The 16,875-nt window shown below is 42.0% G+C and overlaps 1 protein-coding gene across 1 annotated transcript in view; it reads left to right on the top strand.

Annotated features, from left to right (window-relative positions):
• Positions 1-4,197: 4,197 nt before the first annotated feature.
• LOC126212677 (uncharacterized) overlaps positions 4,198-16,875 on the top strand; it is a 93,351-nt gene continuing 80,673 nt past the window's right edge. The window contains exons 1-2 of the mRNA XM_049940096.1: positions 4,198-4,229; positions 12,882-13,114. Of these exons, the coding sequence (XP_049796053.1) occupies positions 4,198-4,229; positions 12,882-13,114 (265 nt within the window). The remainder of the gene's footprint in view (positions 4,230-12,881; positions 13,115-16,875) is intronic.

Raw genomic sequence — 16,875 nt, 5'->3', positions numbered from 1 at the left:
CTTAAGACCGTTTTCATTGGAATTTTTGTTCTGATTTTTACATAGGGCATAATTTTCGCTCAACCTCATAATTAACGATATATTTAACAGAAACTATAGATACCGAAAATGTTTTCCATATTTCAACCCTCACCCAAAATTTGATATCATAGGAGTGGAAACCTTTTTCCATATATTAAGAGGAGCCAACTAAAGAATTTGGTTCTCGGTACGAACTTTTTCTTTAATTATTTCGAAATAAACCTTTATTTTTCCGTACCACGCAGGGAAGTGTACTGAGGTCTAATGTGAGTCCTGCAAGCAATAAGCGTTAAGGAATGCTATTTATGTATTGAAACAAGATGTAATCATTGTCCACTGAAAAAGGCATTGTTTCCAAAATTCTCTACACAAAAATGCTGATAGTGATTGTTAGAAAAGCTATGACTTTTCAGACTTCATTAGTGAATCTTTTACAATTTGCAAGAGACATTTAGCCGACTTTGTGTCGTTTCCAGGGAACACCACGAGGAGGTAGTCTCTCTTCGTCCCACATTATATTTATTTACAGGATGATTATTTATTTACAATTCTTACAATAGGGCTATCGGGGTGAACTTGAACCCCTTTTCAGTATTTACAAATGTCGCTGTAGCTTCAGCCATTTCCTTTTCATTGAAATTTCTGTGCATAGGCCACGCAGGTAAGAAATGATTTTATATTGCCGTCAATTTGGAGTCTTGTTAGGGTCTTAGAAACTGTCTCATCTGTCTTAACTGCGGACTCTTCTTCTTTTCCCATCTACATTTAAAACTAGTCGGTGCCCATGATATTCTGCGTTTTCTCTGAGAATTTTTACTAAGGAGTAAAAATTTGGATGAACCTTCGAAATTAATGTATTTATCCTCCGATTCCATCCTTCTGAAAGATTGTTGGTGCGGTGACGCCTTCCTGCGCAGTTCCATACATCTCTTGCCATGTCTTCATTATATAGCCATTGTTCAACAAAATAGTCGTAGAAATCCTGTAGTTTTTCATTATCTGGCGTGCTCTCCTGAATGCATAGCTACCCATCATCTAACATGTCCAGGGGAATGTGAGCCAAAGCGGAACACAATCTTATGTGAAAACGAATTTCTTCGGTTTCCTTGCAGGCAGCTTAAAGGCCGCAATTCTGCCTCCACAAGCACTGATTAAAATGGTAGTTGCAGCCATTAATCTTTGCATCAGGAAACATGTGTTACTGATTGGATGATTGCAGCTTCAAAATCCATCGTGACAGCTGCAGGTTTCCATCCAGGTACGTTGCTCTCAACAGCTGTGAAAAAGCGATCGTACGTTTCTCGCTTTTTATTGGGTAGCAAGGCGTACACGGTTGGAACTGTGTTTGTTTCCTCCTCAGAACTAGAAATATCGGAGCGAACAATAAATAACTGTCCAAACTGCTTGCTGGAGCTTTCGAACGTTCCATCGACAAAGAACGAATTGCACTCTGTTAAACACGGTTTTCCCCTTACACTGGCGAACACCAATATCCTATCATTTGGTCCTCTGTCGTCATCTGCAAGTAAAAATTTGCTCCCATCACCCATTAGCAAATGATGTTCTTGCATAAATATTCCTGCAGCATCCGTCGGATCTTGGGTAGAACCCGTGCTTTTTGCCCGATGCGTCGCAGCGATCGCTTTGCACTCCTGTGTGACGGCGGTGATGTGACGATGAAGTACTGAACTTGGGTGTGCCACCTGTTTGGTGCCCCTGTAGGCCGCCCGCTACCTGCTCGGCCGGGTCTGTCGCTCCTCACAAGTGTGGCAGCCCCCGTAGAACCACCGCCCGCCGGCACACACGATGGTCAGTCTACGACCCTGTCCATCACGCCACGCCTATAGTTAACACCTCCCTTATTTCCGATACATAGTCCTACTCGAAAAAAATCGAAAGCTGACTTTTGTCTGTAATCTTGCGAAGAACATTAACAACTTGTTTCTCGCCAGTAGCAGTGTTCCACGAGCATGTTTCACTGCGGAGCAGGAAGCAGTGTCGTCCACTGTCGCGATACATATGAACAGCGAGACAATCAGAGCACAAGTACTGGTTACAGACACTGTGACTGTACACAATTTTTAAGATAAAAGTTACGTAGGTAAAGTACGATTAAGATAGTAGCTGATGGCTGTTAACACGTCAGAATGTCTGAAAGGTTCTTCCACACTTAAGGTTTCGAACACTTAAGTTAGACCTACTTTCAAGAGCGGAACACCACCAGTGTAAGAGAGCTAAGGGTGCTGACCAATCATTGCGCCTGAGTTTGTTTACATCTGGTTTGCTCTTACGATGAAGTACATACTACATACGAACCCGTAGCCCCACCCTTCATTTCGCATTCATGTTCATTGTCTTACCAGTCTCACAACCATACCACCTTATTCCATACCAACCTAGACCTCTTGCTGTGCTACAGAGTACTGAAAGCTTGTTCGCAACAAATAAGTAGGATTCTCAGCCACACATGTATTTTTCCAGATAGACTGAAACACGCTGTTGTTCAGCAACTGCACAAAAAAGGGGATAGGTCTGATGCTAGCAACTACCACCCAACCCCACCTCTCATAGCTTTATCCAAAATTCTTGAAAAAGTAATGTATTCAGGAGTAGCATCACATATCTGTAAAAATGAAGTACTAATCAAATGTCAGTTTGGCTTTCAGAAAGGCTTTTCAACAAATTTTCGCTGATCAAATATTAAAGGCAGTGAATAACCGAACTTCATCCATTGAAATATTTTGCAACCTCTCGAAGGCTTTTGATGGTGTGAACCATAAAATTCTTCTAGATAAGTTATATTCCGTTTTCGTGAAGCTTAAGTGGTGCATTTCGGAGACATTATTTATTAAATTGCATGGCACGAAACTCTTAGTGATACATTTTAAGGTACATAGGTATTGGAAAACGGAAACGCCCTTCGCAACTGTGTAGTCCAGGCATGCAGTACGAGCATTAGACAGCGTTTCCAGTACTTGGAGCTGGAACAACTGTTCTGCTCGCTTGGTCGGCTGTGTTCCTGTGAAGACAAACAAAGGAAATGGCGGAAGATGACGCTTGATGTGGACCGTCAAGACTGGTTAAAAAAAGAAACTTATCACATTTGCACGTGGCTGTTATTTACGCATTAAAAAAATAGTCATTTGCCGTGGCTACTACCGGATATGAGCTCCGTATTATGAAATTACACCGTTTCAAGACAACGGTACAGGGAAGATTTGTAAAAATACGCCATTTTCTTTCGGGGTTGTTTAATTAGTCATATAAGGACGTATCGGCTGCTAAGGCCTTCATTACATTCAGTTTACGGTACGGAGGTGATTCGCGTCCTACCAACTCAAAAAAAATTTTCCTCGCCTTCACGTTTGTAAAGGTTCTGGGACTTCTTTATTAAGTTAATTGCAGTACGTTCTTAAATATTCCATATTGTGTACATACAGTAGTTCCCTCCTCTCTCTCTCTCTCTGGGCGTCTGCATATCAGGTCTGTGTTGTCATTGTCAATAATTTACAAATCTACATATTAAGTGTGTAGCTTGCAAATGTGAATAAATATTCACACGTTGATCATCTGGCAAAGCAAATTGCCATTCAAAATAAAAAGCTTAGAACTGAACACCACATTTGCCACAGAATAAAAAGGTAACGTAGTCTCAGCCATACATAAAAAGTAGCCATATGTAAAGTGTACAAAAGACAATTTACGGGCTAGTTCTTCTAGCCCACTTCTTTGCTATACAAACGTCTCCCATTAAAGTACCCCTTCAGCACCAATATTACGCTTTTCTTCATTATATTACAAATGTTACCGATAGTGACGTGTTTTCGAGAGATGCTAGCCGTGATGTTTCGAAACGGCTTTACTTACTGGACACAAGGTTAAGTGAGCTGATGGTTTACTTCGCCTGTTAGAATGGCTGCTCGCCCTTTCTGAGTACGGACCAACTCCACACATGAATTTTCAGAGCTATTAAAAATAAGTTTATTTTGTTGAGACACTTTAATGAGCAAGTTGTTGGATTCTGTGCTGGCTAGCTGAGTTCTTTCTGCTTGTAAGACAGTAAGTGGTATCACTTTTGGTGTTGATGAAGGCGTATTACCAAAAACAGTTGGAACAACTTTTGCAATATGTTTCGGAGCTAATTCTTGACAACATTTTAATCTCTCCCTTATCGACATGAATGCAAAACTTCTGGCGTCCTGTGAACTGTAGGTTGCCCTTAACACAGCTGCAAGGTCATACCACAGCGCTAACTATACGAAGGCGAAATATTAATATTAATAGTAGCCTCAGAGTTTTTTCAGATGATCCAGTTACATGATGTACTGTCTGCAAGAAGCTGCATAAATATTCAGTCAGATCTTGATAAGATTTCAAAGCTATTGAAAGACGGCAACTTGATTTAAATGTTCATAAATGTAAAACTTTGCCTCCAGAAAATGAAAAAATAGTGTTGACTATATCATCGAGTCACTGTTGGAATCGGCCGACACATAAAAAGTACCTGGTATGAAGTGGAATGACGACATATGCTTAGTTGTAGGTAAAGCAGGTGACAGACTTGCGTTTACTGGTAGAATACTGGGGAAGAGCAGTCAGCGTACGGTGGACTCTGCTTACAAACCACTCGTACCACCAGTTGTAGAATATTCAAGTGTGTGAGACCCACACCAAATAAGACTAACAAGGTATACTGAACGTATACAGAGAAGGGCAGCACGAATTGTCATGGGTTTGTTTCACCCGTGGGAGTGTAACGGAAGTACGCAAGGAACTGAAGTTCCAGATTCTTAAAGATAGACCCAAACTCCCGAGAAAGTCTATTAACAAATTCTAGAAGCTGCTTTAGATGGTGATGCTAGGAATATACTACATCCCCCTACGTATCGCTCACATAGAGATCGTGAGGATAAGATTAGAATAATTACTTCACGTACAAAGGTATTCATTCATCCGTCCCGCGCTCCATACGTGAATGGAACGTTAAATTATCCTTCGTGATGAAGTGCGCTAACTGAAAGATGAACCCTGCACCGATTCACGCGCCATAAAGGGACACACTACTTGGGTGTTCGTGTGGCTGACTTTCTTCAAAAATTAAAAATCCAAGTGCAGCGCTCAGAGCTCTGTTTACTACAGTAGTACGAAATACTTCGAATTACAGCCGAAAATATCAGCGTTAAAGGCTTCGCATGGCTTTTAAGTACAAAACATGTGAGCATTTGAAATCAAAATGCCTGAATGTGAGAACGTACCGTTGTAATGTTAAAATATAAACCCTAATGCAGTTCTCGCTAGTAACATTCTGTATTATGTACCTTATAATTTTATAATCAGTTTGGCGTTTTAATTAACGAAAATAGAAAATTTTTATTTTTGGTTTCTGATTGGATGAAAAGACGGATAACAACAAGAAGTTAAAATCCGGTACAAAAAGTGCGAGTTTTCAAATTTTAAATGAAATACAACCTCATTGCTCGACATTGAGTAGTACTGTTGGTGTACACTATAGTTTCTTCTTGAGGGTATTTTTGTTCTGTCGTTGCAACTACAAAAATGCGTGACTTTTTTCACCAGACGCGTTTCGCCTTGTTGAGAAAAAACATTATCAGCTGTACCTCAATAAAGCGAAACGTGTCCGGTGAAAAACTCACGCATATTTGTAGTTGCAACGACAGAGCAAAAATATACTCGAGAATTATGAAGCGACTATGGACACTATGGCCACACAAATGAAGAATTTATAGTTTCTTCATTTTAAAATAAGTAATTTTTCAGTTTACTACGAAATTTTAATTACGAAGCTCCGCATTTTGGCGTTATTAGTAAATAAAAAACCAGTATTGCTTAATGGCGCTCGGGAATCTTCAAATCCTATTTTTTGCAGTGTTGTTTAGAACTGAGTCGTACTTCATCAGGAAACTGATTTCCGAAGACTGATTTTGAAGCCCTGTAAGTGTGTGGAGAGTCAGGGAGGGCAGGGCAGAGCGGCTGGTCAGGCCGCCTGGAGAGACTCGGTGGAGCCCTGGAGAGCCGTCTGTGTCGCGAAGCGCGGCCGGACAGCTCAGCCTGGAAGTAAATTTGACGGAGAAGGGGAGGGTCCAGTTCGAATCTTTGCTCAGGGCCACGACGTCTCGTCGGACAGATAAAATGGGGCTGTCGTCTTCTTGTAGCAAGAAAGACGACTGACAAAATTTTTCGGAACGCTAACTGCGCGGAAGATGTGTCGCCACGAGAGAGCGGCAGCAGAGCCAGCGGCACGGGCCACGGATTGAGGGGGAGCAGGCGCTCCGTACCTAGAACGTGGTTCCGGTGGACGTATTCCTGAAACACACGAAAACATTCCATTACGAGGTACATAATATTTAAATCAAAACAATTACGTCAGCATAACGAATGTAAACACAACAATTTGCAATAAACCTGTCACGAGTACTCACGACGGCCACTTTCACCCAGAAGCCATACTTCCCTATTCATCGCGATTCTCGGCTAGGTGCCTTACCAGGATAATTTCTTCTCATACTTTTTTATTTAGTTGTATTCCGTCCAGGCCGTCGTAGTAAGATTCCGATCTCGCCGTTTCTCCTCTTACAAAGATTTTTCGTCAAATGACTCAATGGCCTTGTGGAACCTTTACATAGATATGAAAACATACGGTTGATGACAATCTTACCACTGATATACGGGTGTACAGAATATTTTATACCAGGCGAGGGTGTTCCAGCCTTGTGACTGCCTACGCTCTTATCTTCGCTTCCAACGTTACCGGCACGTAGTGGCGTTTCCCGGACAACACTTGACCTTCCCGTACTGGATCTGTACAATACGCTTTTGCATTACACGTATCTGACGCAGATCTATTTTCCGGTGTTTGAGTTAGAATTTCCATCACTCTTCTTTTTAATTACAACACTGTGTTAGCTAAGAACGAGATAATCTTACGCATTCTGTTCGGTCAGCCAAGAAGCATGCGGTATTGCTAGAATAGTGCCGAACATTACTTGATTCTCTTCAAAAACTAAATGACATTCTAAGTTACGTATATTGTGTGCTCGACCCTTCTTACGATTTAACTGCAGCGTTCAAATCACGGCAGCTTAGTTGGACAAGATCCGCCGGTAAAGCTGTGGTTCCTTATTATCGCTCAGCCGACGTACGGGTAATGCACAGCGCAAAACGTATCCTTACTGCACTGCAGTCAGCTCGGCTGCCGCTCCTCGTCAAACGCAACTGGATGAGATTCCACCAGAAGCGGAATAACACACAGTGTAATGTTTACATCCGGTTTACTCTTATGATGGTCGTAGAATAATGCATTTGATACTGTAAATTCCAGAGCTTCTCATGACAGCCTGGTTCACTTAAAGAGCGAAACCGGGCAACAAAACACACTCAGTGCGACCGGTGGCTATCGTCGAAAACTTGCACATCCGTCCCAGACACACGGCTAGTCGCTGCTGAGCCGACCAACATCGGAGCACCGGCAGTGGGGACCCAGCGGCAACCAGACGGCGGCGCTTTGGTGTTCCCGCCAGCAGACCCAGCCGCAAGCGAGGCCGGCCGGATTTGCCGTCTGCACACACTGAACAGTTCTCGGATTCTTTTCCGACATGAGGAAACGGGGTATTTGCGGAAATTGGGATAAACAGGACACTGGACAAAAAGAAACTATTCTGCATATATGACTGCATTGCTTTACTAACATACATAAAAACTAAACTTCATACACATAGACACATTCTAACAATGCACTTCAAAACATGCTTGTAACGCCACTGCTTCATTTCATAATTCATTGTTTTTCCAGAAAATGATTACAATTGAAAATACTGAGAAGATGATAGAACGATTTCTGACAAATGAATGATAATGCAGACATCAAAAATAAGCAAACAGTTCAGCTACTGTACGGCGTGCACTGCTAGTAACTTGGTACTTATTAGGCTAGGCGCAAATCGAGACGCGTATAGCGCGTGTGGTGCGACGCAGTGCAGCGCGTGTTTTTGTAACATCACAGGTTCAAATGGGGCCGCGCAAACTGCGACGCGACGCGACTGGGACGCGACGCGCGCCTGCGCCAGGTCGCGCGGCGTTGTGGTTGCGGCACAGTTTCTCGCGCCGCGCGTCGCTCGTGCCTCGCTAGCACCGCGGGAAATTTCAAGCGGGGAGCGGATAAGTAGCCCGGCAATATGCTCACATCGGAGCGGCTCATATGAGCAGTGGTAATACTGCCCATACGATAAATTTTTGCCTTACTGTGTACTAAATTTTATTGCCGTTGGGTAGTCTTTCGTTTTTCGCCATTTAAACGATCCAGCTTCCTTCGTTAGTACATTGTACTCTTCTGTTATTTATATCTGTATAGTTCTGTTTTATTTTGTTGTTTTGTTTTTCTTCTGTAAAGAAAAATGCATACTTCAGTAACTAATGAGCCATTGGCCGCTGGAATTGTATCATATACCTCCGCGATGATTTCAGATCGCAAGAAGAGACAGAGGGTAGTGAATAAGGAAGCAAGGAGTATTATAAAATCATGTGATTAAGAAGTAAGGCAGGAAAGTAAAACAAGGTTATCTTCTCGCTGCCTAGTATGCTCGTGTATCTGTACGATCTGCTACAAAAATTTAGAAACAGAATCTCCACAGGTGTGATCCGTTTGTGCTCCTGGTAAAATGCGTCCAAGATCTGAAGCATAAAAGTCTCTCTGTGATTACTTAGATATGGATGTAATAATGTAATATCACACACTGTACTAAGTGCATGTGAACATCACATTTCCACTGCAAGCTAGAAACAGTCGAAAAGCAGTCACAAATAACAATGTTTTAATTGGTTCGCCGTGATGAGAAAAAGCATTTCAATTGCTGCATGCACATTGTCAGCATTAATAAACTAACTATACAACAACAGGCTACACAAATGAAGAAAATGGTCGGTATTATTACGAAAGTAGGAATATCCTAAAAGAGTGTTATGATTAGATATATTTAATTTGTTGAAATGTGCTGCTGACAAAGGCAGATCTACTTTCATGGCAATGATTTTCGAACTCCATCTCACAAGGCACACATGGCTAGCTTGTGCATTCCTGTCGCGCGCATTATCCTTCGCTGCTGACAATACACTGACCATTGTGTTGTGCGACAGACCAATTGTTTATTTTTCTCAATAACAACTATTTTATTCGCGATCACGCATTGTCAGTTTGGCAAGCCCTAGGTGAGTAAACAGTATCTGGCATGTGCCTATCATTCCGCCTGAATGAACGCTAGTCATTATTTTAATACTGCTCAGATCAGGAGAAGGAATAAAATCCTTTGGTAAATTTCCATTCCAGTCGCTCAGTGTTAAAAATACGATGGGTTACGGGGATTCTACCAAAATTCCAACAGAATTGCCAATCTGTTTTTGTGTGAGTTGTTAACCTTTTCTCATTCGAAGAAGCATCAAAAATGGTTCAAATGGCTCTGAGCACTATGGGACTTAACACCTGAGGTCATCAGTCCCCTAGAACTACTACTTAAACCGAACTACCCTAAGGACATCACACACATCCATGCCCGAGGCAGGATTCGAACCTGCGACCATAGCGGTCGCGCGGAAGAAGCATCACCATTTATGAGTAAAGACCACATTTCTCTTGGTGACTGGTTTAATTGTACTTCCTTTGTCACAATGTAATTTGCCCAAATCATCTCAGCAGCTATTGAGACAGAATTCCGAAACGGAGGGCCTCATTAAACAAGTAACTGGCAATCACAAAGTTCAATAGCTTACGAAAAACCTCATAGTATCGGTCTGCAGTAACATAAAAGAAGAAATTTCATGTTTATTTTCATACTAGGAAGCTCTTGTTTCGCTAGCTGTCGATAACTCTTAAAAAATTAGTCACTGAAGTGAAATAAATAGAAAGGGAAGTATAAGTACTGATATATCGCCGTAGATAAGAAAGTTCCGTGTGTTTAAGAGTTGGCAAAACACTCTCCTCCTTGTGTGCTATCATTCGCCAAACTTTCGTTTCGATGTCTCGAGCGGTTTAGGAGATACGAGAGATGTTGCGAGTATTTCATTCTCGCGGGCGTGAGATTGGAAGTGAGCGCGCTACATGGGATCCATTTTCTCGAGATCGGAGGCAGAGACCTCCTCCCAAGTCTAAACAAAAATTCAGAATGTTAGCTAAATTTCATACGCAGCAACATATGGTGTAATACGCACCAAACGCAAAATCATAGCGACCCCTAATTTTCTTTGCAAACTTTTTGAGTTTTGCGTAGTGTCTTACTAAAATGTGTACATCACAATAAGAATGGTCATTAGCGAGGTGATCAGCACTTCGTCACGAAGCTGACATATAACGCTACAAGTAAGGCAAAAATCATATATTTTCAGAGAATAGTTTCTGTAAAATCGTTTGAGAATGATAAGAGGTTGCGCGCGCTTCGGTTCAGTCAGCGCAGAGCGTCACCAGTCGGCGCGTGCGAAGTATGGTGTACGCGTCGCCATATGCGCTGGAACCGCGCGACCCGTGCGGCACGTGCGTGTCGCGCTGTAGTGTCGTGTCACGTCACACGTGCTATACGCTTCTCAATTTGCGCCTAGCCTTAGAATACCTAACAGCTTTCGAAAGCTTTGACTAGGTTAGTAGCAGATTGCAGAAATCTTTGCAGGTGAGATCTTCATAACGAGTCTTAACTATTACAATTGCTTCAATAGTTTTTCGTAAAACGACAATCCAAGAGGAATTCACAGTTAAAAATACTCATTCCACAACAGGATTTGTGCCTGGTAAAGCACGAGCAAACCTCACATGCGTCTCTATATTTTTACATGAAGTACCTGTACTTTAAAGTGTATGGAATACATCACACCATCTCTTGAGTGTTTCCAAATTAGCTTTTTCCCATTCCTCAAGTTTCTGGCATGCAATTTTGTTCAGGCATCCTGTCTCAACTGAAATGTTGCACATCACTCTACTGTCTTAAGAATTTCAGACAATTTAAAAGTTAAGCCCAAGAAACGGAAATTTTCAGTGTTACCCAAGTTAATTAAAACCGAAAAACTAACTGAAGTTTGAAGTTTACCAAGTTTCCTGCCACCGATTATTTTCTTTAAGCAGCTCTACCTTTTCAGCTGAATGTGTAACTGAAATCGTGGTTCTTTCAAACTTTTGGATTGAATCTCAAAAGATTTTCATTAGCTTTGTGTGAAATGAAGCCAAAGACGTGTCCGTGGGTTCTCACAAAATTTGCACCAATGTAAGACACCTATCCTGAGACAGAAAATAAGATTTCAGAGATTTATACAGATCAATAACTATTGCAACTCCCGGCAACAATGACAACCATCTAGTGTTAACACTACCTAGAACTTGTTTGTATTCAGTATCAACGAAATCACAGAAGGATTTCAGTTTCTCCACACGCTGAGTGTAAATGTGAAAATACTGGAAAAATTTAATTCGCTGTTGTTTCTGTGTGAGTGGGAAGAATTTCTGCACTCGACCTCCGCTCTGTACCACGTGGACAGCATAATGGATGCCTTCTATACTCATCTCGAGAACGCTGTTCACAGGTACTTCTTCGTGTGATGCGTTATATCGGCAAGCCCTCCATGTTTGTTCAGTGGAAAAAACTGAACGTCGCAGCACACATTTTACCTTCGTATAGTCGTAGTTTTCTTCAAAAAAGCGAACTCGTGTTCCATGGTTTTAGAGCAAGACGAGTTTCGTTTCCCCGTTTTAACGTGTTCGAGCTAGTTTCACACAACGGAGAACAGAGAATGGAGCGCACTAAAGCAAGTTTGCGGAATCCAGTGTTGAAACTGCCGCCTGCTTCTCGTTGTTCTCTCAAACAGTCCGAAGACATCGTGTCGGTCGCATCTACTGCAAATGTATGTCATCTACCAGTGAATAGCTAGTTCGTAACTGCAAGTACAATTGCGCGTTGATAGCCCTGTAACGTTCTTTAACGAAAACTTGTTACACCCGTCCGTTATTTCTGCAGTAGTAAATGATGGATACGAATCGCAAAGCTCACGCTTGAGTCACTTTCACCGAGCGTGATGACGGGAAATCTTCTGTTCACACCTCGCCTCATCCTGTGACCAAAATACAGCTTCTGTATTCCTTCTTTGAATTCTAGACAAAGCAAGACTCACGAAAATGTTAAAAATAGACATGTCTGTCATGCGAAATTGACGTAGAAATATTAAAAACACAAAATGAAACAAAATGTCACTTCTGATTACGAAAAAGCGGGGCATTTGGCATCCCATTGGATAGTCAACGGGACACAGAACGAAAAAAATGGCCATTCCCATTAAAAACGGGGCTTCTGGTGACGCTAGCCTAGGTCCTAGTGTGTACATGCCTTAAAATGGCTTCTACATCCGACACCTCATCGGAAAGACGAAAACCGAATTTCGCAAACTGTTTCGGTCTCGTGGTTACATGTTGAGGCCTGAAACGCATTTGCTGCCCAGTTAAATATGGCACCAGGAAAAGAGCTGTTACGTTATCTGATTCAGTCTGTGAAACTGCTATTCCTATGCACGTAGACGAGGTGAAAATAGTTGGTGTAATATTTCTACTTGTCCTTCACCGTACAAAAAGCAGCTCCGTCCATATTACCTGAAAGTTTTTAAAAATAAGAAGAAACCTCTCAGCCCAAGCATGTTTCAAAACCGGATGCGTTTACATGGATGCGAAAACCGATTGCGGAATTGGAAAACAGGCAACTAGAAGCGGTTTCCAAAAATAAATTTTTAAGGCTTTACATAATCACCCAGAAGCGGTATCGGGAAGTCGATATTAGAAAGCCGGTTTTTGGAACGCCATGCGAAGGGGGTTTCGGACGCAGGCGGCCCGGCAGTGCCGACACCGACGTAGACGCCCCGGTGGCCCTGCTGCAGCCGTTCCCTCGCCTGCCGCGCGAGCTGGCAACGCCGCCCGTGACGTCAGAGCTGGGTGGGGGCAGCCGCGCGCTGCGCGCGCCCCGGCTGTCGGTGCGGCCCAGTTGTGACGCAGCAGCCGTACGGAGAGCGGTGCGCCGCCAGAGCATCTCTTCTCCGCGAGAGTACCAGAGGAAGGAAGGTAAGGCGGGCAGCTGGCCTGTGCTGGAATTTCAGGAAGCTCTGGATGTTGTTCTGCACGCTTTTGTCTGGTTTGTCGCCTAACTCACGGCAGACCTGCTCCTAATCCATTGTCGTACTTTAATTACAAAATAGAATTGTTGCGAAGAAACGAATGGCGAATAGTGTGTTAAATTACCCTGTCGAATGTTTAATAATTCGCTGCTTGTTACTTGTGATAATGCTACAGTCACCTGATCGCCGAAAGCTTCCATTAGAATGTGGAACGAACGGAAAATAGCGCCACATTGCGTCGGGCATTGTTTCGATGTGCCTGTAGTCCCTCGCAGGTATGCATTCTGGGTGTTTACAAATTTTTAAATTCAGATAAATGTGATAGCTCGAAATTAATAACATCTGCTATCTAACAGCTATGCTCAACATTCATCAGCAGCTGTCCATAAAATAATAATAATAGTAGTAATAATAATAGGCGTCACTTCTCTGCAAAAAGGAAGAAATGGTTTTGTTGATTATGTTGTTTTGTCAATATTTAAGTAGTTTATGGTAAGAACGGAATAATGTTTGAGCTTCCACTACCCTCCGTTTCGCGTTTTTTCTGTAACTTTTCGTGGTTTTATATTTTTTTCGGCAAGGTTCCTAATTCATTTGTTAGTTAACTAATAAACTTCTGGGCCGAAAATCGGGCGTTCTTACGTTGCATCCACTTCAAAACTTACGGTTATTATACACTTCCCTGTTGGCTTGTAGTCACGCTTGATTTCGTCATTTTCTGTGACAACGGATTTCGTCTTGAATGCCGTAAATTCTTTGCGGCCAACTTTTCCAGGTAATTTTCTTTTCTGTTAGCACTTAATACACGTTCAATAGAGTTCTTGTTGCTACTCCACTGGAAAGCCGATTTCTACACAGTAGACAGCCAATTCACACATGAACAGCCGTTTGCGTAAATGATTAAATTCAGTTGGTACCATTTGTCGACAAGGTGACTTAACTAGAAGACAAGTGAGGCGCTAAGAGCCGTAACGGCCAAGAGCACTTAGTCTTCGACCCCCTATATTTAAGTGAATATCAGAGAAACCAGTGACAGCTCTCAGTGAGTGTTCAGATATAAGTACAATGTGGCCCTACAGTACAGATAAACTGACCCAACAGAAGCATGAATAAATTCTACTGTCTTAACAATCGACGATTAGGTGCTTCATGGTTCTCAGCCCCACAAATGTATTACTGTACGGTTAATTCCAAAACATCTCGTTCAGAATGTCAGAAAATAAGTTTTTCCCCCCTCAGTATAACATACGCTGATGTCGGATCTGATTTTGCTATGTGTAGTGTGTATCTGTGGTGTATGCTGCCGCTATTGGAATTTATGGCGAACGTAGATAAATTTGCTGCCGAGTGCTACCAAGTGGTGGCATTGACGTAGCAAGTAATTGTTCACCAAATCCTATGTATTTGGCCGGTAGGGAATTATACGTCACGCCAGTTGCGCATGCGCAGAAACTTGTGTAAGGGCCGTTCCCACCAAAAAATTGCGAGACTGGGCCTCGGTTGCCACGTGGCGTCGCTGTTTGCACACGAACCGGTGCCGCGCCGCCAATCACAGAACGCGCTGATCGTGACGTCACTCACACAACCCCGGGCCACACGAATTTTCGCCGAAGCGCTCTGGCGTAGACGCGGCGGCAGTTATGAAACACTTACCATCCGATTTAAAGGAAACGGTTCGGTGAAAAAATTTTATTCTTCTTCTGCGTCTTACGGCCTGATGCCTTCTGTCGATAAAGGACTGAATTTCTTTTCGTTATTCGTCGTGGTTGCGTGCTCCATCGTATTTACGTAAACCATTACACGAATTTTTAATGAGCTTTCAGAGGTGAAAAGCCATTGCGTGGGCTTCGCCTATAGTTCATTTGAGGTAATACATTATTGCGTATGAAATACAGTCAACATGCCGAAATTGTTTTTAGAGCAGAGCGGTAGCTATGACCGTTGTCGAGATACACAGTGGTACGTCGGCGGATGGGCTGTGCGGAGGCCGCGCGCGGGCCGCCCGCCATGCCGCACACACTTCGCCCTGCTCCTCGTCAACCACGTGGCTGTTATCGGCCCCAGGTTTCCTAAACGATTCAAGATGTCGAAGCTTTCTTTTTTTTGCGAATGATAACTTCAAATGAGTCCAATATTTCGTCGCATGATAAATATGCAAAATTTATTTACCTATCGAGATGTGAAGGTAACTACAGTTTTTTTGCATGGATCGATTTAATTTTTTAAACGGCATTTGATAACAAGTGAAATGAGAATTACAGTGACATGGAACACTTTAATATTTACAATACTCTAAATTGACGTACAGAAGTTAAATAGAAACTAATTTGACGGTATGTCATAAGATGAAATTTGCTAAGTATCTACAGCTGTTGATCGTTTCCTTTGGTAAGTAATGAATCCTTTTTTCTTGCTGCAGTGTACTGTACTTGCTAAAGACGCGTTTTGCCCTTTGCTTTGAGGCATCTTTGGTGGAATGTTGAATGATTTTGTTTTGATATGTGACCCTTGTAGATTATAAAAGTTAATCGTATTTTTGTGTGAAAAGGTAATTACTTACAGTTAAGTAGTTTTTGGCGGAAATCTGCGTTTCTTCTCACCTGGTCAACACATTTTTGTGTTCACTCTTTTTTTCTCCTGTCAGTAGCTGTTGACATTCTACCAAAAGCTGTAATTTAAGGTCGTAACTACAGTGTGTTCAATGCATGTCTCCCCTTCTTTCGTTTATGAACATGCTGCCAACCTAACTAATTATATGCTGAAAAATGTTTGTTTACTTCTGTTCAGTGAGTTATAGAAAGTTGGAAGTGAATGCAATAATTGTCAGAGTGGTTGAAAAGTTTGGTGTTCAGCTGATTTCAGTTTTGGTTTAAGTGTTTTGTGGAGGAGTTCATGTAAGAGCAATTCACTACTTACATTAATAGACACAATAGTAGAATAACATTTCAAAGGATGATGATTATCAGAATACAAACACCCAACCCCTTTGTCCCTACTCTTACATGAACCCTTCCAAAAATATTTAAACAAAAAATCGAAAACTCTTAACTACGCTCTGGCAAATACTACATTCACATGCAACGTCCTACAACGCACCCTAACCACACACACACACACACACACACACACACACACACACACACACCCAAAGGGAACAGACTTAAGTTTCAGCATATACTTCGTTAGGTTGGCAACGTGTAGATAAATCAGAGACATAAATTGAACACACGGTAGTTACGATTCTGAATCAATTTTTGGCAAAATATCCACCGCTAGTGATAGAGGACTAATTGTGGTCCACACCAAATAGCGCAAAGAATATTAAAATTGTAAAGAAGAAATATTAACGTGAATATGTGCTTATGTCGCAGCTTTCACTCAGTTCATACTCTGTAGAAATCAAACCTGCATTTGGATCGGACTTCCTTAACTCTTGTGGAGGAAGGTGTGCAGTATACTGCTGCATCCATTTTCAATAAGCTACAGCTCGGATTCAAAAATCTTAGTAGTACATCACGCGATTTCAAATCGAAATTGAAGTGTTTCCTCATGGGTCCAGTCCTTCTATTCTTTCGAAGATTTCCTTGAAAAATTGAGGTGATTGTTGTTGTATTGTTGATTGATTTTATGGATTGACTTTTTCGCGTTGGTTAACATTTTATTTTTATCATTACTTTTATGTTGTAATTTCATGTACTGACAGGCTCC

The sequence above is a fragment of the Schistocerca nitens genome, chromosome 11, assembly GCF_023898315.1.
Source record: "Schistocerca nitens isolate TAMUIC-IGC-003100 chromosome 11, iqSchNite1.1, whole genome shotgun sequence".
Lineage (NCBI taxonomy): Eukaryota > Metazoa > Arthropoda > Insecta > Orthoptera > Acrididae > Schistocerca > Schistocerca nitens.
This window is presented reverse-complemented; position numbering and strand designations above follow the sequence as displayed.